Below are 25138 nucleotides of genomic sequence, written 5' to 3'. Positions count from 1 at the left end.
TGGAGTCTCACTCTGTTGCCCAGGCTGGAGTGCAGTGGCACAGTCTTGGCTCATTGCAACTTCTGCCTCCTGGGTTCAAGTGATTCTCCTTCCTCAGCCTCATGAGTGGCTAGGATTACAGGCAGGCCTGGCTAATTTTTGTGTTTTTAATAGAGATGGGGTTTCATCATGTTGGCCAGGCTAGTCTTGAACTCCTGGCCTCAAGTCATCCACCCGCGTCAGCCTCCCAAAGTGTTGGGATTACGGGTGTGAGCCACTGTGCCTGGCCACTCTTCTAATACTTTAGAACATTCTTATCTGCCTTTGGTGCCTTTCCTCTCTTTCTGTACCTCCTTCCCCAAACCAACCAGTGAACCAACCACAATTGTCTAGGATTTTAGTCACAGGTTATTATAGATACTATGTGTGATAGCTCAGTTAAATAGACTTTAGAGTTATTTTTCCATTCTTATTTCATAAGTCGTTTATCTCTTGGCTTTCTCTGTATATTGGAATATTTTCTCTAAGAGTGCTTTCAAAGAAATCTTTGTGTATTTGATTTTGTGAGTTATTTGATATTTTAGGATATCTCATTTCAATCTCAAATACAAATAGTTGTTTAGCTGACTATAAAATAGCAAGTTCAAAGGGCATGTTTCCTTTACACCTTTGACAATAATAATCTATTGTATCATTTCTATAATTTTATTTCTTTATTTATTTGAGACAGAGTCTTGCTCTTTCACCCAGGCTGGAGTGCAGTGGTGCCATCTCAGCTCACTGCAACCTCTGGCTCCTGGGTTCAAGCAATTCTCATGCCTCAACCTCCTGAGTAGCTGGGACTACAGGCATGCGCCACTGTGCCTGGCTAATTTTAGTAGAGATGGGGTTTCACCATGTTGGCCGGGCTGGTCTCGAACTTCTGACCTCGAGTGATCCACCTGCCTTGGCCTCCCAAAGTGCTGGGAGCCAGCACTGGTCGTGAGCCAAAGTGCCCAGCCTTCTTATTTCCATAATTGTTGATATCAGTCTAATCTTTGTTCTTCTGTGATCTTTTTTCCCTCTGGAAGTTTTAAAATTTTCCTTTGACTTTGTTCTTAAGTTGCATCAGAACATGTTTATGTTTTGACTGAATCTGAGCCAGTTCAGTCTGAGGTTTTATATATTTCTTTAATTGCAGGTAATACTTGATAATTATTTCTTAAGATACTTCCCTCCCCCATTAAATTTTTCTCTTATTCTGACTTCTGTTAGATAGATATTTAAGCTTCTATTTCTGTTATCTACATATTTTAATGGCTAATCTATTGTTTAAAATCTTTTTATCTTATGTAGGAGGTGGGTTAAACTAAATAAATAAATAAAATCTTTTTATCTTGTTGGTATCTTTTTGGAGGGATCCTTGACTCAACCATGTAGCTAATGAATTAATCCTCTAGCTGTGTCCCTTCTGCCATTTAGCCAATCCATTGTGTTTTGTATGTCAAAGATTATTTCTTTTATATTTAATATCTTCAGTTGGTTATTTTTTATAAGTACTTGGCTTTGTATTTCCAACATTCTTTTGTTGAGAATATTTATTATGCTTATTTTTGAGTTCTTACTGTTATCTGGGCCATTGACACTGATTTTGCTTCCTTTTTATAAAGTGGCTTAGTTTTTTATACTTCTTTCAGAGTGCTTGTGACGTTTACACCATTTTATCCTCTTCTTATCTCTCCTCAAGATCTCATATTCCCTTGGAACTATAAGCTACCTTAGTTCTTCGCTGTTGTGTAGTTATATGAAGGGCCTAGGGAAGAGTGAAAGTCTGGACCACAACTTTTAAGACTTTGGATAGGTTTAGAGACTAGAATGGGGTTGTTTTTAAGGGTCTAGAGCTTCTGATGTTGCAACCAGGGATTATCTACTCCCTCTTTGCTTCTCTCCTGGGTGGTCTTACTCCTCAGCAAACCTCTATTCCCTCTGCCTCAGCTACTGCTCCTTTCCAGGCACTACCACCCTGAGATGTAAATGCTGCCAGATATTCAGGGGAGAAGTGAAGGAAAGAGAATTGTCAGGGGCTGGCCAGCTCTTCTATATTGGTTATCAATTTTTGCCTCATCTGTGTTCTTGTGCTGTACTTGCATAAACCCGTTGCCTCTTGATGGTGCTGCTGTTTTTCCTCTTGATGTGAGGGAGAGAGAAGGGCCTATGAAAAAAGTTTTCTTTTCCCACAGGTAATTCTATGCTGTGACACAGTCCTTCTTTCACTTGTAGGGACTTTATTAATTCAGTGCTAAACACCAACCATCCTCTGCCTAAGATTTCTCAGAGTTTTGTGATTAAAAACTTCTGAGATCTCTTAAGCTTTTTTCTTATCTCTGTAAAATTTCTAGGGTTTGATTTCTGGAGAGAGCTAGCAGACTGTGCCTATCTTGTCTTTTCCAATTCTTTATTACATTAAAAAATTTTATTATTACTGTTTTTTTTTTTTTTTTTTTTTGCACATCTGCCCAGGCAAACCCAGCCAGGCCAATTCATTAAAAAAATGCCTTTAAGTACAGTCAAAGGCTGCATGGTTTGGCCAATGATGGACTGTATATATGGTGGTGATGCCATAAAATTATAGTGCTTAACTGTACCTTTTCTGTGTTTACCTAGGCAATCGTTACAATTGCTTACATTATTCAGTACAGTAGCATGCTATATCTAGGAGCAGTAGGCTATAGCATGTAGTTTGGTTATGTAGTAAATTTATACCGTCTAGGTTTGCATCAGTACACTCCATGATGTTTGCATAATGATGAAATTGCCTCACGATGCATTTCTTAGAAGATATCCGTGTCGTTAAGTGATGCATGATTGTCCATATATATGTTTAATGTCTTTACTTAATTAGAATTATTTGTATATTTTGGTGTGTAGTTTATTTTTATTTGGCAATCGGTCTTAGAAACTTTCATGCCAGGACAAACAGTAGTGATTCTTATGATAGACAAAGGAGACTCAGAAGAGTGTTTAGGGGTGGAGGGTGGTGGATGTTGAGAAATTACTTAATGGGTTTAGTGTACATTTGGATGATAGATACGCTAAAGCCCAGACTTTACCACTACACAATATATCCATGTAACAAAATTACTCTTTTACCTAATAAATTTATACAAAAAGGGAAAACAGGGTAATGTCTGCTTAATTAAAAACCATAAGGATATAAAGCTTTCTATTTGTAACTAATTCACTTAATAAACTTTACTATTATGGTCCAAATAAACCACCTTCTAGGTAGTTTTGTGTTTTCATCTCTATGTGATGATTCTAAGTTGTATTTATGAAATTCTCAAGAATGGGGATTCAGCATACTCCTTTTCTGCCCCTTAGATCCTAACACAGTGCTTGAATCCTGAATTAGTTAATAAACTTTAATAAACAGAAGTATATCTCTCTGCAGGATTTGTCAGTCTCTTTAGAAGCAGTGTATGGACAAGCCAAAGAAGGAGCAAATTCTGATGAAATACTTAAAAAATTTTGTGACTGGAAGTGTGATAAAAGAGAGGAGTTCACCAATGTTAGAAGTGAAACAGACGCTTCTCTGCAGCGTCTTGTAGCATGGTTCCAAAGAACCTTAAAGGTAATAAAAGCTCCTGCCCGATTGTGTTTGTAGCATAAACCAGGGAATATATATTTTAAAAATCACGTGCTTTGTTCAAGAGCTGACATCGTCTACCTACTGTGTATCAGATTTAAACTTGCCACCTTACCAGTCAAGGTTCTTTATCAGCTTTTAGTCAGATTGCTCCTTTTATTAGTCCTAAAAAAATCATATCGGTCTTGTTCCTCCTTTTTCTCAACTTTTCCTAAGGATTGTCCTCTTTCCTCTTTTAACCATTTATTTTCTTACAGTATGCTATGTGTATGTACCTTTTCCTTTCAGTGCATAAATGTTATGAGGGTAGGCACTTTTTTTTTCCTGCATTCCTAGTTCTTTTACATTGCCCAGGGTATAGCTTAATACTCTGCTTCAGATATTAAGGCACAATGAATGCTGATTGAATTAAATGAGATATTTCATGTGTTTATTTTTGCAAATGAGGTTTTTGACCTATCTATGGAAGAATCACTGATTTCAGAAGACACAATGGATAATATTGATGAAATCCTAGAGAAGACTGAGTCAAGTGTCTGCAAAGAGCTGGAGATAGCTCTGGTTGTGAGTATCGATATTCTTTATTATTGCCTCCTTGGAAGCAGTGTGGTTTCATTTCATGGTTAGAAAGTATTAACCAATAATAGAGTTTTTCTTGCTAGTTAGAAAGTATTAGGACTGATCATAGCTTTCTTCTGATAGGCTTGTTTGAAAGAGTAACAATGTCTAGTTCTAATCCAAACACAATGCAAAGTCTTATTCTTAGGTGACATTTTTGTTTTAATAGGACATTTCACATAAAAAATCTGTTTAATTCTAAGAAAACTGCTCTTAATTTGAGTGGACAATATGTCTATATTTTTTGATTCTTGAATGTGTCGTACCAAATGACTATAAGAAGAGACTCCTTAGAGTTTGTGAAAACTTAAAATCTGAGAGAGCTCTGAAAGTTGACACACAAGATGGATTGGTCATCCTCTTTCTTTCTCCATTGTGTATATTCTTTGTTACTGTGTCAAGGTAAAAATTAGTGTAGCTACTCCAAAGGGTGTTTTGTAATTTTAATTATTGCTTATTGGGACTCTTCCCAGTTATTCAGGTTGCTTTCCAATGTTTCAGTGCTTAGGCTTCTCATTTTGCTTGTTTTTTCTTTTTTTTACTTTTTATAATTTTACTCATATTGGCATTAAAAATACATTAAGAAGTTTTATATTGTTAAATAGTCCTGATGTAGATAGTTTTGTCAGACTTGATTTTAGAAGAAGTTGTTAACAGGTGGTTTCTAAAAGTAAAGTGTTGAAGGTCTATATATTGTTTATAGTTCTTGTATTTAGCATATTAGTATCCCTGATTTCCATTGATGGTCTCACTCCACACAGCTTTGGGAATAATGGTGTAATATGGGTAAAGTTTCCCATATGAATGGCTTTGCTTTTTTTAGAGAGAGAGTGTCTTGCTCTGCCGCCCAGGCTGGAGTGCATTGATGTGATCCTAGCTCACTGCAGCCTTGAACTCCTCAATCTCCGTGCCTCAGCCTCCCTTGTAGCTAGTACTGCAGGTGTATACCACTGTACTCAGCTGATTAAAAATTTTTTTTTAGGGACTGGTCTCACTATGTTGCCTGGCCTCCATATGAACATCTTTGATATCTATCTTTCTTTGTGTTTAAGAACTGTTTTGAAATCACTGCAGAAATCTGTTAAAGGCATAATTTTGAAGTTTATCTATTGTCATTGGAGGCCTTAACTCTTTTGGATATTCCTTTGTGTATAATTCTATGTGTGTGTGATTTCACTTAGGATCAAGGTGATGCAGACAAGGAAATAATTTTAAATACATATAGTCAAGTACTGCAAAAGATTCGTTCAGAGGAAAGGCTCATTGCCACAGTACAAGCTAAGTACAAGGACAGTATTGAGGTTTGATTGTGTTTTCTCTTATTGATCTTATAAATTGATGCTTTGCATTTTTCAGTACTTAAATTTTTCTCTTGGTGTTTAATACTCAGTGTCAGTAAATTATCTATTATTACAAGAATTCACTATCAACTGGAAATGGTGATTTTTGATGATATATCAAATTTTTTATTGTTTTAAATATTTTATTTTCTTATGTCCATCAGAACCACAACCTTTAACATCATTTTCTTTTTGCCTGTGGAAGTCTACTGTAGATAATTTGCTATATACAGAAAGATAAGAAATAAAACATTGCTTATAATTCCCTTAGCCTAAGAGATAGTTTTAGAGTATTTACTCACTGGATGTGCATCTATATGTTTGTGGGCATATATATATGCATTGCATTGTTTTTAAAGTTATTTCAAACATACTTTCTTCATTTAATGGTATATTATGAACATTTTTTTATATGATTTTTCTATACTGTCATCTTGAATGACTAAATCCTCATCCCTATGTAGATATACAACAACATTAACCTTTCATGTGTGTTGGACATTAAAGTTACTTCCAATTTTTCCTACCATAAATAACACTGTACATATGTTTGTGCATAATTTTTTGTTTTTATTTCTCAGATTTCTAAATTCTATAATTACTAAGTTAAAAGGAATGGACATTATTAAAACTTGATACATACTTTCAAACCACTTTTGGGAAAGATGATTTCAGTTTACATCCTCACTAGAAATTCCTTTTTCATCCATACTAACAATGTGTGTTTTATTGTATGTCTCAGTTTGAAATATTACTTTTGTATTTGCTACTTTGAGTGCTGGAACTGATATTCTTCTAAATAGAAACATGGATAAAAAGGAAATCTATTGAATTGTCTTGTTGAAAATTATAGATTTTCTTAGTATCTCAATCTGAACTCAGTAAATACTGGTTGAATCTTAACAGAGAAATAATAAATGATCACTGTTCAATAAATATTTTTCTTATGTGTTTGAAAATACATAACTTTTGTTTACTTAGTTTAAAAAGCAGCTTATTGAATATTTAAATAAGATTCCCAGTGTGGATCACTTGCTATCCATTAAGAAGACATTGAAAAGCTTAAAAGCTCGACTCAGATGGAAATTGGTTGAAAAGAATAATTTGGAAGAGGTAAGGAAACAGTTGTTTCTTACTGATCTTTATGTGCATGTCATTTTATTTGGTCTCTGCTTCATAAAAATAATACATAAATACACTCTTTACAATAAGAGAGCCATTACATTCACATTTTGTTTCATATACTTTATCTTGTTTTCTGTGTATATAAATAAAATTGAGATTACAGTAATAGTGTAAAAATTTTCCTATATCATTAAATATTCTTTAAAAACATTTTCCTAGGCTGCGTTGGTTCTTAGTAACATGAACATTTTAGAATAATTTTAAAAGCTCTTTTGGTTTGGACTGTTAGAATGTTTATTGTAATACCAACTTGCTACATGCAGGTGACAGGGTACCCTCTCGAAGGTGGCGTTTTGTCATAAAGTATTTTTAAGATCGTGGTATCTTTTGTTAACTCCCTTTTTATGGATAGATGTAATATTTCTTGCAAGTATTTTAAGTTGCTTTTATATGATAATAGAACTGGAAGGATTAGGATGCCCTAATCTGGACTAACTTCTTCCTTGAGGCTAGAAACTTTGTGAATAAGATAGTAAACTTTGTGTTCCCTTGAGGATTTGATTTATGTACAAGGATCTGTATTATGCCTCAATCCAATTTGAATTATCTGTCTTCTACTTCTGAGCACTGAATTGGAGGTGGAGCGGAGGACTATTCTAGAACTAATATCATAGTTGAAGAGCTTTCTAGTTTTATTCTATTCTGGGCTTTGGGAAAGTTGATTTTTTTAGTCTGATTTTTCAACTTTTGGAGAAATCTGACTTTTGTTATACTTTAAGTTCTGGGATACATGTGCAGAATGTGCAGGTTTGTTACATAGGTATACACATGCCATGGTGGTTTGCTGCACCCATCAACCCGTCACCTACATTAGGTATTTCTCCTGATGCTATCCCTCCCCTAGACCCCTACCCCCCAACAGGCCCGGTGTGTGATGTTCCCCTCCCTGTGTCCATGTTTTCTCATTGTTCACCTCAACTTAAGAGTGATAACATGCGGTGTTTGGTTTTCTGTTCCTGTGTTAGTTTGCTGAGACTGATGGTTTCCAGCTTCATCCTTGTCCCTGCAAAGGACATGAACTCGTCTTTTTTATAGCTGCATAATATTCCATGGTGTATATGTGCCACATTTTCTTTATCCACTCTATCATTGATGGGCATTTGGGTTGGTTCCAAGTCTTTGCTATTGTGAACAGTGCTACAATAAACATATGTGTGCATGTGTCTTTATAGTAGAATGATTTATAATCCTTTGGGTATATACCCAGTAATGGTATTGCTGGGTCAAATGGTGTTTCTGGTTCTAGATCCTTCAGGAATTGCCACACTGTCTTCCACAATGGTTGAACTAATTTACACTCCCACCAACAGTGTAAAAGTGTTGCTGTTTCTCCACATCCTCTTCAGCACCTGTTGTTTCCTGACTTTTGTGGGTGTGTGTGTGTGTGTTTGTATGTTGCCTATGTTCTGTTTTTTTCCATTATTATACTTTAAGTTCTGTGCTACGTGTGCACAACATGCAGGTTTGTTACATAGGTATACATGTGCAATGTTGGTTTGCTGCACCCATTAACTAGTCATTTACATTGGGTATTTCTCCTAATGCTGTCCCTCTCCCTGGCCCCCCCACCCCACAACAGACCCCAGGGTGTGATGGTCCCCTTCCTGTGTCCAAGTGTTCCCATTGTTCAGTTCCCACCTATGAGTGAGAACATGTGGTGTTTGGTTTTCTGTCCTTGTGATAGTTGGCTGAGAATGATGGTTTCCAGTTGCATCCATGTCCCTGCAAAGGACATGAACTCATCCTTTTTTATGGCTGCATAGTATTCCATGGTGTGTATGTGCCACATTTTCTTAATCCAGTCTATTATTGATGGGCATTTGGGTTTGTTCCAAGTCTTTGCTATTGTGAATAGTGCCACAATAAATATACATGTGCATGTATCTTTAGAGCAGCATGATTTATATACCCAGTAATGGGATGGCTGGGTCAAATGGTATTCCTAGTTCTAGATCCTTGAGGAATTGCCACACTGTCTTCCACAATGGTTGAACTAGTTTACAGTCCCACCAACAGTGTAAAAGTGATTCTATTTCTCCACATCCTCTCCAGCACCTGTTGTTTCCTGACTTTTTAATGATCACCATTCTAACTGGTATGAGATCGTATCTCACTGTGGTTTTGATTTGCATTTCTCTGATGACCAGTGATGATGAGCATTTTTTCATGTGTCTTTTGGCTGCATAAATGTCTTCTTTTGAGAAGTGTCTGTTAATATCCTTTGCACACTTTTTGATGGGGTTGTTTTTTTCTTGTAAATTTGTTTAAGTTGTGGTAGATTCCGGATATTAAACCTTTGTCAGATGGGTGGATTGCAAAAATTTTCTCCATTTTGTAGGTTGCCTGTTCACTCAGATGGTAGTTTCTTTTGCTGTGCAGAAGCTCTTTAGTTTAATTAGATCCCATTTGTCAATTTTGGCTTTTGTTGCCATTGCTTTTGGTGTTTTAGTCATGAAGTCCTTGCCCATGCCTATGTCCTGAATGGTATTGCCTAGGTTTTCTTCTAGAGTTGTTATGGTTTTAGGTCTAACATTCAAGTCTTTAATCCATCTTGAATTAATTTTTGTATAAGGTGTAAGGAAGGGATCCAGTTTCAGCTTTCTCCATATGGCTAGCCAGTTTTCCCAGCACCATTTATTAAATAGGGAATCCTTTCCCAATTGCATGTTTTTGTCAGGTTTGTTAAAGATCAGATGGTTGTAGATGTATGGTGTTATTTCTGGGGCCTCTGTTCTGTTCCATTGGTCTATATCTCTCTTTTGGTACCGGTACCATGCTGTTTTGGTTACTGTAGCCTTGTAGTATAGATTGAAGTCAGGTAGCATGATGCCTCCAACGTTGTTCTTTTTGCTTAGGATTGTCTTGGCAGTGTGGGCTCTTTCTTGGTTCCATATGAACTTTAAAGTGTTTTTTTTTCCAATTCTGTGAAGAAAGTCATTGGTAGCTTGATGGGGATGGCATTGAATCTATAAATTACCTTGGGCAGTATGGCCATTTTCACAATATTGATTCTTCCTATCCATGAGCATGGAATGCTCTTCCATTTGTTTGTGTTCTCTTTTATTTCCTTGAGCAGTGGTGTGTAGTTCTCCTTGAAGAGGACCTTCACATCCTTTGTAAGTTGGATTCCTAGGTATTTTATTCCTTTTGTAGCAGTTGTGAATGGGAGTTTACTCATGATTTGGCTGTTTGTCTGTTATTGGTGTATAGGAATGCTTGTGATTTTTGCACATTGATTTTGTATCCTGAGACTTTGCTGAAGTTGCTTATCAGCTTAAGGAGATTTTGGGCTGAGATTATGGGGTTTTCTAAATATACAATTATGTCATCTGCAAACAGGGACAATTTGACTTCCTCTTTTCCTAATTGAATACCCTTTATTTCTTTCTCTTGCCCAATTCCCCTGGCCAGAACTTTGAATACTGTGTTGAATAGGAGTGGTGAGAGAGGGCATCCCTGTCTTTTGCCAGTTTTCAAAGGGAATGCTTCCAGTTTTTGCCCATTCAGTATGATTTTGGCTGTGGGTTTGTCATAAATAGCTCTTATTATTTTGAGATATGTTCCATCAGTATCTAGTTTATTGAGAGTTTTTAGCATGAAGGGCTGTTGAATTTTGTCAAAGGCCTTTTCTGCATCTATTGAGATAGTCATGTGGTTTTTGTTATTGGTTCTGTTTATGTGATGGATTATGTCTATTGATTTGCATATGTTGAACCAGCCTTGCATCCCAGGGATGAAACCGACTTGATCATGCTGGATAAGCTTTTTGATGTGCTGCTGGATTCGGTTTGCCAGTATTTTATTGAGGATTTTTTAATCGATGTTCATGAGGGATATTGGTCTAAATTCTCTTTTTTTGTTGTGTCTCTGCCAGGCTTTGGTATCAGGATGATGCTGGCCTCATAAAATGAGTTAGGGAGGATTCCCTCTTTTTCTATTGATTGGAATAGTTTCAGAAGGAATGGTACCAGCTCCTCTTTGTACCTCTGGTAGAATTTGGCTATGAATCTGTCTGGTTCTGGACTTTTTTTGATTGGTGGGCTATTAATTATTGCCTCAATTTCAGAGCCTGTTATTGGTCTATTTAGAGATTCAGCTTCTTCCTGGTTTAGTCTTGGGTGGGTGTATATGTCCAGGAATTTACCCATTTCTTCTAGATTTTCTAATTTATTTGTGTAGAGGTGTTTATAGTATTCTCTGATGGTAGTTTGTATTTCTGTTGCATTGGTGATGATAGCCCCTTTATCATTTTTTATTGTGTCTATTTGATTCTTCTCTCTTTTCTTATTAGTCTTCCTAGCAGTCTATCAATTTTGTTGATCTTTTCAAAAAAACCAACTCCTGGATTCATTGATTTTTTGAAGGGTTTTTTTTTTGTGTGTCTGTATGTACTTCAGTTCTGCTCTAAACTTAGTTATTTCTTGCCTTCTACTAGCTTTTGAATGTGTTTGTTCTTGCTTCTCTATTTCTTATAATTGTGATGTTAGGGTGTTGATTTTAGATCTTTCCTGCTTTCACTTTTGGGCATTTAGTGCTATAAATTTCCCTCTACACACTGCTTTAAATGTGTCCCTGAGGTTCTGGTACGTTGTGTCTTTGTTCTCATTGGTTTCAAAGAACATCTTTATTTGTGTCTTCATTTCATTATTTATGCAGTAGTCATTCAGGAGCAGGTTGTTTGGTTTCCATGTAGTTGTGTGGTTTTGAGTGAGTTTCTTAATCCTTAGTTCTAATTTGATGGCACTGTGGTCTGAGAGACAGTTTCTGTTCTTTTACATTTGCTAAGGAGTGTTTAATTTCCAACTATGTGGTCAATTTTAGAATAAGTGTGATGTGGTGCTGAGAAGAATATATATTCTGTTGATTTGGGGTGGAGAGTTCTGTAGGTGTCTATTAGGTCCGCTTGGTGCAGAGCTGAGTTCAAGTCCTGGATATCCTTGTTAACCTTCTGTCTCGTTGATCTGTCTAATGTTGACAGTGGGGTGTTAAAGTCTCCCATTATTATTGTGTGGTAGTCTAAGTCTCTTTGTAGGTCTCTAGGGACTTGCTTTATGAATCTGGGTGCTCCTGTATTGGGTGCATATATATTTAGGATAGTTAGCTCTTCTTGTTGAATTGATCCCTTTACCATTACGTAATGGCCTTGTCTCTTTTGATCTTTGTTGGTTTAACGTCTGTTTTGTCAGAGATTAGGATTGCAACCCGTTTTTTTTTGCTTTCCATTTGCTTGTTAAATCTTCTCCATCCCTTTATTTTGAACCTGTGTGTGTCTCTGCACGTGAGATGGGATTCCTGAATATAGCACACTGATGGGTCTTGATTCTTTATCCAATTTGCCAGTCTGTGTCTTTTAATTGGGGCATTTAGCCCATTTACATTTAAGGTTAATATTGTTATGTGTGAATTTGATCCTGTCATTATGATTTTTACTGGTTATTTTGCCCGTTTGTTGATGCAGTTTATTCATAGCATTGATGGTCTTTACAATTTGGCATGTTTTTGCAGTGGTTGATACTGGTTGTTTCTTTCCATGTTTAGTGCTTCCTTCAGGAGCTCTTGTAAGGCAGCTCTGGTGGTTACAAAATCTCTCAGCATTTGCTTGTCTGTAAAAGATTTTATTTCTCCTTCACTTACGAAGCTTAGTTTGGCTGGATATGAAATTCTGGGTTGAAAATTCTTTTCTTTAAGAATGTTGAATATTGGCCCCCACTGTATTCTGGCTTGTAGAGTTTCTGCCAAGAGATCTGCTGTTAGTCTGATGGGCTTCCCTTTTTGAGTAACCTGACATTTTTTTCCTTCATTTCAACCTTGGAGAATCTGACAATTATGTGTATTCTCTGTATTTCCTGAATTTGAATGTTGGCCTGCCTTGCTAGGTTGGGGAAGTTCTCCTGGATAATATTCTGAGGAGTGTTTTGCAACTTGGTTCCATTCTCCGCGTCACTTTCCAGTACACCAATCAAACCGTAGATTTGGTCTTTTCGCTTAGTCCCGTATTTCTTGGAGGCTTTGTTCGTTTCTTTTTACTCTTTTTTCTCTAAACTTCTCGTCTTGCTTTATTTTATTAATTTGATCTTCAATCACTGATACCCTTTCTTCCACTTGATTGAATCGGCTATTGAAGCTTCTGCATGTGTCACGTAGTTCCTGTGTCATGGTTTTCAGCTCCATCAGGTTATTTAAGGTCTTCTCTTCACCGTTCATTCTACTTAGCCGTTCATCTAATCTTTTTTCAAGGTTTTAACTTCCTTGTGATGGGTTTGAACATCCTCCTTTAGCTCAGAGAAGTTTGTTATTACTGACCTTCTGAAGCCTACTTCTGTCAGCTTGTCAAAGTCATTCTCTGTCCAGCTTTGTTCCGTTGCTGGCAAGGAGCTGCGATCCTTTGGAGGAGAAGAGGAGCTTTGGTTTTTAGAATTTTCAGATTTTGGCCGGGTGCGGTGGCTCACCCCTGTAATCCCAGCACTTTGGGAGGCCGAGGCGGGCAGATCACAAGTTCAGGAGATCGAGACCATCCTAGCTAATATGGTAAAACCCCATCTCTACTAAATATACAAAAAATTAGCTGGGCATGGTGGCGAGCACCTGTAGTCCCAGGTACTAGGGACGCTGAGGCAGGAGCATGGTGTGAACCTGGGAGGCGGAGCTTGCAGTGAGTTGAGATCGTGCCACTGCACTGCAGCCTAGGTTACAGAGTGAGACTCCATCTCAAAAAAAAAAAAAAAGTATTTTCCACTTTTCTGCTCTGGTTTCTCCCCATCTTTGTGGTTTTATCTACCTTTGGTCTTTGATGTTGGTGACCTACAGATGGGGATTTGGTGTGGATGTCTTTTTTGTTGATGTTGATGCTATTCCTTTCTGTTTGTTAGTTTTCCTTCTAACAGTCACGTCCCTCAGCAGCAGGTCTGTTGGAGTTTGCTGGAGGTCCATTCCAGACCCTGTTTGCCTGGGTATCCACCAGCGGAGGCTGTAGAACAGCAAATATTGTAGAACAGCAAATATTGCTGCCTGATCCTTCCTCTGGAATCTTTGTCCCAGAGGGGCACCTGGTTGTATGAGGTGTGAGTCGGCCCCATCTGGGAGGTGTCTCCCAGTTAGGCCACACAGGGTCAGGGACCCACCGGAGGAGGCAGACTGTCCATTCTCCAAGCTCAAACACCATGTTGGGAGAACCTGTGATCTCTTCAGAGCTGTCAGACAGGGACGTTTAAGTCTGCAGAAATTTCTCCTGCCTTTTGTTCAGCTATGCCCTGCCCCCAGAGGTGCACTCTACAGAGGCAGAGACCAGGCTGAGCTGCAGTGGGCTCCGCCCAGTTCGAGCTTCCTGGCTGCTTTGTTTACCTACTCAAGCCTCAGCAATAGTGGACGCCCCTCCCTCTACCAGGCTGCTGCCTCGCAGGTCAATCTCAGACTTCTGTGCTAGCAGTGAGCAAGGCTCCGTGGGCGTCGGACCTACTGAACCAGGTGCAGGATATAATCTCTTGGTGTGCCATTTGCTAAGGCCGTTGGAAAAGCGCAGTATTGGGGCAGGAGTGTCCTGTTTTTTCAGGTGCTGTCTGTCACAGCTTCCCTTGGCTAGGAAAGGGAAATCCCCTGACCCCCTGTGCTTCCCGGGTGAGGTGATGCTCCACCCTGCTTCAGCTCACCCACTGTGGGCTGCACCCACTGTCCATCCAGTCCCAGTGAGATGAACCAGGTACCTCAGTTGGAAATGCTGAAATCACCCGTCTTCTGCGTTGATCACGTTGGGAGCTGCAGACCAGAGCTGTTCCTATTCGGCCATCTTCGAGCAGATGTTTCCTGACTTTTTGATGATTGCTGTTCTAACTGGCCTGAGATGGTATCTCATTGTGGTTTTGATTTGCATTTCTCTAATGACCGGTGATGATGAGCTTTTTTTCATATGTTTGTTGGCCGCATAAATGTCGTCTTTTGAGAAGTGTCTGTTCATATCCTTTGTCCACTTTTTGTTGGGGTTATTTGCTTTTTTCCTGTAAATATGTTTTAAGTTCCTTGTAGATTCTGGATATTAGACCTTTGTCAGATGGGTAGATTGTAAAAATTTTCTCCCATTCTGTAGGTTGCCTGTTCACTCTGATCATAGTTTATTTTGCTGTGCAGAAGCTCTTTAGTTTAATTAGATCCCATTTGTCAATTTTGGCTTTTGTTGCCATTGCTTTTGGTGTTTTAGTCATGAAGTCTTTGCCCATGCCTATGTCCTGAATGGTATTACCTAGGTTTTCTTCTAGGGTTTTTATGGTTTTAGGTCTTAAGTTTAAGTCTTTATTTAATCTTGAATTAATTTTTGTATAAGATGTAAGGAAGGGGTCCAGTTTCAGTTTTCTGCATATGGCTAGTTTTCCCAACACCATTTATTAAATAGGGAATCCTTTCCCCATTGCTTGCTTCTGTCAGGTTTGTCAAAGATCAGATGGTTGTAGATGTGTGACATTATTTCCGAGGCCTCTTTGTGTTCCATCGGTCTATATATCTGTTTTGGCACCAGTACCATGCTGTTTTGGTTACTGTAGCCTTATAGTATAGTTAAAGTCAGGTAGCATGATGCCTCCAGCTTTGTTCTTTTTGCTTAGGATTGTCTTGGCTATATGGGCTCTTTTTTAGTTCCATATGAAGTTTAAGGTAATTTTTAAAAAAATTCTGTGCAGAAATTCAGTGGTGGCTTGATGGGGATAGCATTGAATTTATAAATTATTTTGGGCAGTATGGCCATTTTCATGATGTTGATTCTTCCTATTCATGAGCATGGAATTTGTTTCCATTTGTTTGTGTCCTCTCTTATTTCCTTGAGCAGTGGTGTGTAGTTCTCCTTGAAGAGGTCCTTCACATACCTTGTTAGCTGTATTCCCAGATATCTTACTCTCTTTGTAGCAGTTGTGAATGGGAGTTCACTCATGATTTGGCTTTCTGTTTGCCTATTATTGGTGTATAGGAATGCTTGTGATTTTTGCACATTGATTTTGTATCCTGAGACTTTGCTGAAGTTGCTTATCAGCTTAAGGAGATTTTAGGCTGAGATGATGGGATTTTCTAAATATACAATCATGTCATCTGCAAACAGAGACAATTTGACTTCCTATCTTCGTGTGTGAATACCTTTTATTTCTTTCTCTTGCCTGATTGCCCTGTCTAGAACTTCCAATACTATGTTAAATAGGAGTGGTGAGAGTGGGCATCCTTGTCTTGGTGACAGTTTTCAAAGGGATTTCCAGATTTTCCCATTCAGTATGATATTGGCTGTGGGTTTGTCATAAATGGCTTTTAATATTTTGAGATGCATTCCATCAATACCTAGTTAATTGAGAATTTTTAGCATGAAGGGGTGTCAAATTTTATCAAAGTCTTTTTCTGCATCTATTGAGATATTCATGTGGTTTTTGTCATTGGTTCTGTTTATGTGATGCATTATGTTTACTGATTTGCCTATTTTGAACCAACCTTGCATCCCAGGGATGAAGCTGACTTGATTTTGGTGGATAAGCTTTTTGATGTGCTGCTGAATTCAGTTTGCCAGTATTTTATTGAGTATTTTGGCATCAATGTTCATCAGGGATATTGGCCTGAAATTTTCTTTTTTTTGTTGTGTCTCTGCCAGGTTTTTGTACCAGGATGATGCTGGCCTTATAAAATGAGTTAGGGAGGAGTCCCTCTTTTTCTATTGTTTGAAATTGTTCAGAAAGAATGGTACTAGCTCCTCTTTGTACCTCTGGTGGAATTCAGCTGTGTATCTGTCTGGTCCTGGACTTTTTTTGGTTGGTAGGCTATTAATTACTGCCTCAGTTTCAGAACTTGTTATTGGTCTATTCGGGGATTCGACTTCTTCCTGGTTTAGTCTTGGGAGGGTGTATGTGTCCAGGAATTTTTCCATTTCTTCTAGATTTTCTAGTTGATTTGCATAGAGGTGTTTATTGTATTCTGTGATGGTAGCTTAGATTTCTGTGGGATCAGTGGTGATATCCCCTTTATCATTTTTTACTGTCTATTTGGTTCTTCTTCTTTATTAGTCTGGCTAGTAGTCTATCTATTTTGTTGATCTTTTCAAAAAACCAACTCCTGGATTCATTGATTTTTTTGAAGGGTTTTTCATGTCTCTATCTCCTCCAGTTCTGCCCTGATCTTAGTTATTTCTTGTCTTCTGCTAGCTTTTGAATTTGTTTGTTCTTGCTTCTGTAGCTCTTTTAATTGTGATGTTAGGGTGTCGATTTTAGATCTTTCCCGCTTTCTCCTGTGGGCATTTAGTGCTATAAATTTCCCTCTAAACACTGCTTTAGCAGTGTCCTAGAGATTCTGGTACGTTGTGTCTTTGTTCTCATTGGTTTCAAAGAACTTATTTATTTCTGCCTTAATTTTGTTAATTACCCAGTAGTCATTCAGGAGCAGGTTGTTCGGTTTCCATGTAGTTGTGTGGTTTTGAGTGAGTTTCTTAATCCTTAGTTCTAATTTGATGGCACTGTGGTCTGAGAGACTGTTTGTTATGATTTCTGTTATTTTCCATTTGCTGAGAAGTGTTTTACTTCCAACTATGTGGTCAATTTTAGAATAAGTGCGATGTGGTGCTGAAAAGAATGTATATTCTGTTGATTTGGGGTGGAGAGTTCTGTAGGTGTCTATTAGGTCCACTTGGTCCAAAGCTGAGTTCAAGTCCTGAATATCCTTGTTAATTTTCCATCTCATTGATCTGTCTAGTCTAATATTGACAGTGGGGTGTTAAAGTCTCCCAGTATTATTGTGTGGGAGTCTAATTCTCTTTGTAGGTCTCTAAGAACTTGCTTTATGAATCTTGGTGCTCCTGTATTGGGTGCATATGTATTTAAGATAGTTAACTCTTCTTGTTGCACTGATCCCTTTACCATTATGTAATGCCCTTCTTTATTTTTTTTTTTGTTTTTTTGATCTTTGTTTGTTTAAAGTCTGTTTTATCAGATACCAGGATTGCAACCTCTGCTTTGTTTTGCTTTCCATTTGCTTGGTAAATCTTCCTCCATCCCTTTATTTTGAGCCTATGATGTCTCTCCTGAATATAACACACCAATGGGTCTTGACTCTTTATCCAATTTGCCAGTCCTTGTCTTTTAATTGGGGGCATTTCACCTGTTTACATTTCAGGTCAATATTGTTGTTTATGAATCTGATCCTGTCATTATGATACTAACTGGTTATTTTGCCCATTAGTTGATGTAGTTTCTTCATAGTGTCGATGGTCTTTACAATTTGGTATGTTTTTGCATTGGCTGGAACCAGTTGTTCCTTTCCATATTTAGTGCTTCCTTTAGGAGCCCTTGTAAGGCAGGTCTGATTTTGACAAAATCTCTCAGCATTTGATTGTCTGTAAAGGATTTTATTTCTCCTTTGCTTGTGAAGCTTAGTTTGGCTGGATATGAAATTCTGGTTTGAAAATTCTTTTCTTTAAGAATGTTGAATATTGGCCCCCACTCTCTTCTGGCATTGTACGGTTTCTGCAGAGAAATTGCTGTTAGTTTGATGGGCTTCCCTTCGTGAGTAATCCGACCTTTCTCTCTGGCTGCCCTTAACATTTTTTCCTTCATTTCAACCTTGGTGAATCTGACAATTACGTGTCTTGGGGTTGCTGTTTTTGAGGAGTAGGTTTTTGGTGTTCTCTGTATTTCCTGAATTTGAATGTTGGCCTGTCCTGCTAGGTTGGGGAAGTTCTCCTGGATAATATGCTTAAGTGTGTTTTCAACTTGGTTCCCTTTTCCCTGTCACTTTTAGGTACACCAATCAAACGTAGGTTTGGTCTTTTCACATACTCACATATTTCTTCAAGGCTTTGTTCCTTTTCATTTTTTTTCTTTAATCTTGTCTTCACACTTTATTTCATTAAGTTGATCTTCAGTCTCTGATATCCTTTCTTCTGCTTGATTGCTTTGGCTATTGATACTTGTGTATGCTTCATGAAGTTCTCATACTGTGTTTTTCAGCTCCATGAGGTCATTTATGTTCTTCTCTAAACTGGTTATTCTAGTTAGCAATTTGTCTAACCTTTTTTCAAGGTTCTTAGCTTCCTTGCATTGGGTTAGAACATGCTCCTTTAGCTCGGAGGAGTTTGTTATTACCCACCTTCTGAAGCGTACTTCTGTCAATTCATCAAACTCATTCTCCATCCAGTTTTGTTCCCTTGCTGGTGAGGAGTTGTGATCCTTTGGAGGAGAAAAGATGTTCTAATTTTTGAAATTTTCACCCTTTTTGTGCTGGTTTTTACTCATCTTCTTGGATTTATCTACCTTTGGTCTTTGATGTTGGTGACCTTTGGATGTGTTTCTTCATGTGTGTGTGGACATCCTTTTTGTTTATGCTGATGCTATTCCTTTCTGTTTGTTAGTTTTCCTTCTAACAGTCAGGCCCCTCTGCTGCAAGTTTGCTGGAGTTTGCTGGAAGTCCACTCCAGACCCTGTTTGCCTGGGTATCACCAGCGGAGACTGCAGAACAGCCAAGATTGCTACATGTTCCTTCCTCTGGAAGCTTCATCCCAGAGGGGCACCTGCCAGATGCTAGCCAGAGCTCTCCTGTATGAGGTGTCTGTCATCCCCTGCTGGGAGGTGTCTTCCAGTCAGGAGGATGGGGGTCAGGGACCCACTTGAGGAGGCAGTCTGTCCCTTAGCAGAGCTCGAGCACTGTGCTGGGAGATCTGCTGCTCTCTTCAGAGCTGGCAGGCAGGAACATTAAAGTCTGCTGAAGCTATGCCCACAGCTGCCCCTTCCCCCAGGTGCTCTGTCCCAGGAGGATGGGAGTTTTATCTATAAGCCCCTGACTGGGGCTTCTATCTTTCTTTCAGAGATGCCCTGCCCAGAAAGGAGGAATCTAGAGAGGCAGTCTGGCTGCAGAGGCTTTGCTGGGCTGCGGTGGGCTCTGCGGAGTCCGAACTTCCTGGTGGCTTTGTTTACACTGTGAGGGGAAAACTGCCTACTCAAGCCTCAGTAATGACAGAGGCCCCTCCCCCAACCAAGCTGGAGAGACCCAGGTTGACTTCAGACTGCCATGCTGGCAGTGAGAATTTCAAGCTAGTGGATCTTAGCTTGCTGGGCTCCATGGGGGTGGTATCTGCTGAGCAGGACCACTTGGCTACCTGGCTTCAACCCCTTTTTCAGGGGAGTCAACGGTTGTGTCTTGCTGGCATTCCAGGCGCAAGGGGGGTATGAATAAATATTCCTGCAGCTAGCTCGGTGTCTGCCCAAACGTCTGCCCAGTTTTGTGCTTGAAACTCAGGGCCCTGGTGGTGTATGCACCTGAGGGAATCTCCTGCTCTGTGGGTTGTGAAGACTGTTGGAATAGCATAGTATCTGGGCCAGAATGAACCATTCCCCATGGCATAGTCCCTCATGGCTTCTCTTAGCTAGGAGAGGGAGTTCCGCAGCCTCTTGCGCTTCCTGGGTGAGGTGATGCCCCACCCTGCTTTTGCTTGCCCTCTGTGGGCTGCACCCACTGTCTAACTAGTCCCAGTGAGATAAGCTGGGTACCTCAGTTCGAAGTGCAGAAATCACCCGCCTTGTCCGTTGATCTCGCTGGGAGCTGCAGACCGGAGCTGTTACTATTTGGCCATCTTAGTATCTGGATCCTTGAAATCTGACTTTTAAAGTGTAAACCAAACTACCTGAGGCAGGTATCCATCAATTTAGAAAGTTTATTTTGCCAAGGTTAAGGATGCATGCCTGGGAGGCAGGTCTGTGCCTTTCTCAAAGATGATTTTGAGGGCTTAAATATTTAAAGGAGAAAGGATGGATACTGGGGAAAGAGGAAGAAATTTTAAAAAGACGTGAGTAGATAAGAGTCAGATGGTTTGAATTCTTTAATCTTTGATCACCTTTCAGCAAATACACAATTTACATTTGAGAGAGGGGTAGAGGAATAGTCACTAGCTCAGTGAATCTGCATTTTTGTATCAGAGGAAGGAATCAGGTATGCATTTGTCTCAGTTCAGCAAAGGGATGATGACTTAGAGTTCTGTCTTTTGTCCTGCACGTGAGAAAATAAGCCATCGATTTACATTGTCAGGGTAAAATTCAACAGAACTGTTTTAGGGTGAAGATCCTGGGACCCATAAGGAATTTCCTACTGAGCAAATTGTGAGAGAGGTATGCAGGGTTTTTATGGTTGTAGCTATCTTATTTAGGAATAAAATGAGAAGCTGGTTTGCCTGACACAGTTCCCAGCTTGATTTTTTCCTTTGGCTTAGTGATTTAAAGTTCCCAAGATTTATTTTCCTTTCACAAAAGCATGCATACTTTTTAAGGTGGCTTATGTATTATCCTTGGAGACAGTTCACACATTTACTCATCTTTTTGTTTTGTTTTTAACCAAATCTCATGTAGAAGACAATTGTAGGGAATTCAGGTGTATTCTGGTTGCTATTATTAACGTTTCTTTTGTTTGAATGGCAGTTGGCCATCTTTATCTTAGAGAAAATCTACAGCAGATGAAGAGACAAGAAAAATCTATGTAATTAATTTTATGTCTTTACTTTCTATAATTCCTTTTTCTAGGTTTCAGAAAAGTCATTGTTAGAATAAATTGACCTAAGTTAATTCAGCAAGTATTAGAAGGGTCTTTTATGTGCTAGGTACTGAAGGATACATAGAAACCACACAGAGTAATTTACTATAGAACTTGAATTCTTAAAGGAAACCACACAGAGTAATTTACTATAGAACTTGAATTCTTAAAGAAAGACTTGTTTTCTCTATGTTAATAAAAAATACTTTTCTTTCTGATTCAAGTCAGATGATCCTGATGGCTCTCAAATTGAGAAAATAAAAGAAGAAATAACTCAGCTGCGCAATAATGTCTTTCAGGAAATTTATCATGAGAGAGAGGAATATGTAAGTATTTGGTTCTTCGAAGTTTTACATTAGGTTTTACTCTAGAAATTGAATTTAAATACCCGTTTTATGAAGTGGACTGTAATCACAAGGCTAGAAGTATTATATAGAAAGTTTGTATATATTGACCTAGTAAGATTTTTGTAAATTTAGAAATAAATTTCACATGATAAAATATTCTGACCATTGTACCAGTGTGGAAATAACTGAAAACTGTAAAGAAGGAAAAACATCACTTGTAATATTTCCACTCAGTGATAATAGTAGTAATCACTGTTAACTTTTGACTTTCAGTCTTTTTTTGTTTGTTTTTAGAATTGAGATTATAGCACAGATACACTTTTGCATATTGCCTTTTCTCTGTTTAACGTAAAACCTAAAGACCTTTTCCTTACATAAAATTTATATCAACATCATTTTCCCATAATGTTGCAATGAAAACATTAATGGAGCAGCATAATTTAGTTGAAGAATGTAACAATAAGACTACCTGGTTTTGGGGGCAGGAGAAGTTACATCTTTTAAGTCTCTATTTTCACCGCTGATTTTTGTGAGCTTGGGAAAATAAGTCATTGTATTTTTTCTTTAAAATGGAAGAATATTGTATTTTATGTCTGGGAGATGTTACCAGGAAGAAGTTAGTTAAGAAACAGTGCTTTGAAAGTAAAAATACTGACCGGGCGTGGTGTGGCTCACACCTGTAGTCCCAGCCCTTTGAGAGGCCGAGGTGGGCGGATCACTTGAGCCCGGGAGTTTGAGACCAGCTTGGGCACATGGTGAGACCCCATCTCTACAAAAAATACAACAATTAGCTGGTCATGGTGTCATGTACCTGTAGTCCCAGCTACTTTGGAGGCTGAGGCAGGAGGATTGCTTGAGTCCAGGAGGTTGAGGCTGCATTGAGCTATGATCATGCCACTGCATTCCAGCCTGGGCAACAGAGCAAGACCCTGTCTCAGCCTCCAAAGTAGCTGGGACTACAGGTACATGACACCATGACCCTAAAAAAAAAAAAAAAAAAAAAAAAAAGAAAAGACAATAATAATACTGTGAAAACAATAGGTATTTTAAGTGTCATGCTTTCTTTAGCAAATTTATCTGAGTATATGTAAATACCTTATGGACCTTGGGTTAAAATAGCGATCTTCCAATGATTCGACAAATGTTTAGAAGTTTTGCTTAATAAATATGTGATAAGTGGCTTTTCTTTTGTGAAGATACTCAATTTTCACATTTATTTCAAAGTTACTTATGTAGAGCTATGTGTTTTTTCTCTCAGGCTTTAAAAATTTTTCTTAACGAAACAGCTGTTATTTTAAAATGTCACTGTGTTCTTTTTTTTTTTTTTTTTTTTTATATTTAGGTTTTAGTATGTGCAGAATGTGCAGTTTTTAATCATTAATCTAGGTGTCATCTATTTTGTGATGTTCCCCTTCCTGTGTCCATGAGTTCTCATTGTTCAATTCCCACCTATGAGTGAGAACATGCGGTGTTTGGTTTTTTGTCCTTGCGATAGTTTACTGAGAATGATGTTTTCCAGTTTCATCCATGTCCCTACAAAGGACACGAACTCATCATTTTTTATGGCTGCATAGTATTCCATGGTGTATATGTGCCACATTTTCTTAATCCAGTCTATCGTTGTTGGACATTTGGGTTGGTTCCAACTCTTTGCTATTGTGAATAGTGCTGCAATAAACATACGTGTGCATGTGTCTTTATAGCAGCATGATTTATAGTCCTTTGGGTATATACCCAGTAATGGGATGGCTGGGTCAAATGGTATTTCTAGTTCTAGATCCCTGAGGAATCGCCACACTGACTTCCACAATGGTTGAACTAGTTTACAGTCCCACCAACAGTGTAAAAGTGTTCCTATTTCTCCACATCCTCTCCAGCACCTATTGTTTCCTGATTTTTTAATGATGGCCATTCTAACTGGTGTGAGATGGTATCTCACTGTGGTTTTGATTTGCATTTCTCTGATGGCCAGTGATGATGAGCATTTCTTCATGTGTTTTTTGGCTGCATAAATGTCTTCTTTTGAGAAGTGTCTGTTCATGTCCTTTGCCCACTTTTTGATGGGGTTGTTTGTTTTTTTCTTGTAAATTTGTTTGAGTTCATTGTAGATTCTGGATATTAGCCCTTTGTCAGATGAGTAGGTTGCAAAAATTTTCTCCCATTCTGTAGGTTGCCTGTTCACTCTGATGATAGTTTCCTTTGCTGTGCAGAAGCTCTTTAGTTTAATGAGATCCCATTTGTCGATTTTTGCTTTTGTTGCCATTGCTTTTGGTGTTTTAGACATGAAGTCCTTGCCCAGGCCTATGTCCTGAATGGTATTGCCTAGGTTTTCTTGTAGGATTTTAATGGTTTTAGGTCTAACATATAAGTCTTTAATCCATCTTGAATTAATTTTTGTATAAGGTGTAAGGAAGGGATCCAGTTTCAGCTTTCTATATATGGCTAGCCAGTTTTCCCAGCACCATTTATTAAATAGGGAATCCTTTCCCCATTTCTTGTTTTTGTCAGGTTTGTCAAAGATCAGATAGTTGTAGCTATGCGGCGTCATTTCTGAGGGCTCTGTTCTGTTCCATTGATCTATGTCTCTGTTGTGGTACCAGTACCATGCTGTTTTGGTTACTGTAGCCTTGTAGTATAGTTTAAAGTCAGGTAGCGTGATGCCTCCAGCTTTGTTCTTTTGGCTTAGGATTGACTTGGCGATGCGGGCTCTTTTTTGGTTCCATATGAACTTTAAAGTAGTTTTTTCCAATTCTGTGAAGAAAGTCATTGGTAGCTTGATGGGGATGGCATTGAATCTATAAATGACCTTGGGCAGTATGGCCATTTTCACGATATTGATTCTTCCAACCCATGAGCATGGAATGTTCTTCCATTTGTTTGTATCCTCTTTGATTTCATTGAGCAGTGGTTTGTAGTTCTCCTTGAAGAGGTCCTTCACATCCCTTGTAAGTTGGATTCCTAGGTATTTGATTCTCTTTGAAGCAATTGTGAATGGGAGTTCACTCATGATTTGGCTCTCTGTTTGTCTGTTATTGGTGTACAAGAATGCTTGTGATTTTTGTACATTAATTTTGTATCCTGAGACTTTGCTGAAGTTGCTAATCAGCTGAAGGAGATTTTGGGCTGAGACAATGGGGTTTTCTAGATATACAATCATGTCATCTGCAAACAGGGACAATTTGACTTCCTCTTTTCCTAGTTGAATACCCTTTATTTCCTTCTCCTGCCTGATTGCTCTGGCCAGAACTTCCAGCACTATGTTGAATAGGAGCGGTGAGAGAGGGCATCCCTGTCTTGTGCCAGTTTTCAGAGGGAATGCTTCCAGTTTTTGCCCATTCAGTATGATATTGGCTGTGGGTTTGTCATAGATAGCTCTTATTATCTTGAGATACGTCCCATCAATACCTAACTTATTGAGAGTTTTTAGCATGAAGGGTTGTTGAATTTTGTCAAAGGCCTTTTCTGCATCTATTGAGATAATCATGTGGTTTTTGTCTTTGGTTCTGTTTATATGCTGG

At 38.5% G+C, this 25138-nt stretch overlaps 1 protein-coding gene across 5 annotated transcripts in view; it reads left to right on the top strand.

The window, feature by feature from the left end:
* STK31 (serine/threonine kinase 31) overlaps nt 1-25138 on the top strand; it is a 135290-nt gene that overhangs the window by 64207 nt on the left and 45945 nt on the right. For all 5 annotated transcript variants that reach the window (XM_032759232.2, XM_058446398.1, XM_058446415.1 and 2 more), the window contains exons 12-16: nt 3410-3589; nt 4052-4168; nt 5404-5523; nt 6544-6675; nt 21498-21599. In XM_032759232.2, the coding sequence (XP_032615123.2) occupies nt 3410-3589; nt 4052-4168; nt 5404-5523; nt 6544-6675; nt 21498-21599 (651 nt within the window). The remainder of the gene's footprint in view (nt 1-3409; nt 3590-4051; nt 4169-5403; nt 5524-6543; nt 6676-21497; nt 21600-25138) is intronic.

The sequence above is a fragment of the Hylobates moloch genome, unplaced genomic scaffold, assembly GCF_009828535.3.
Source record: "Hylobates moloch isolate HMO894 unplaced genomic scaffold, HMol_V3 SCAFFOLD_1, whole genome shotgun sequence".
Taxonomy (NCBI): Eukaryota; Metazoa; Chordata; class Mammalia; order Primates; family Hylobatidae; genus Hylobates; species Hylobates moloch.
This window is presented reverse-complemented; position numbering and strand designations above follow the sequence as displayed.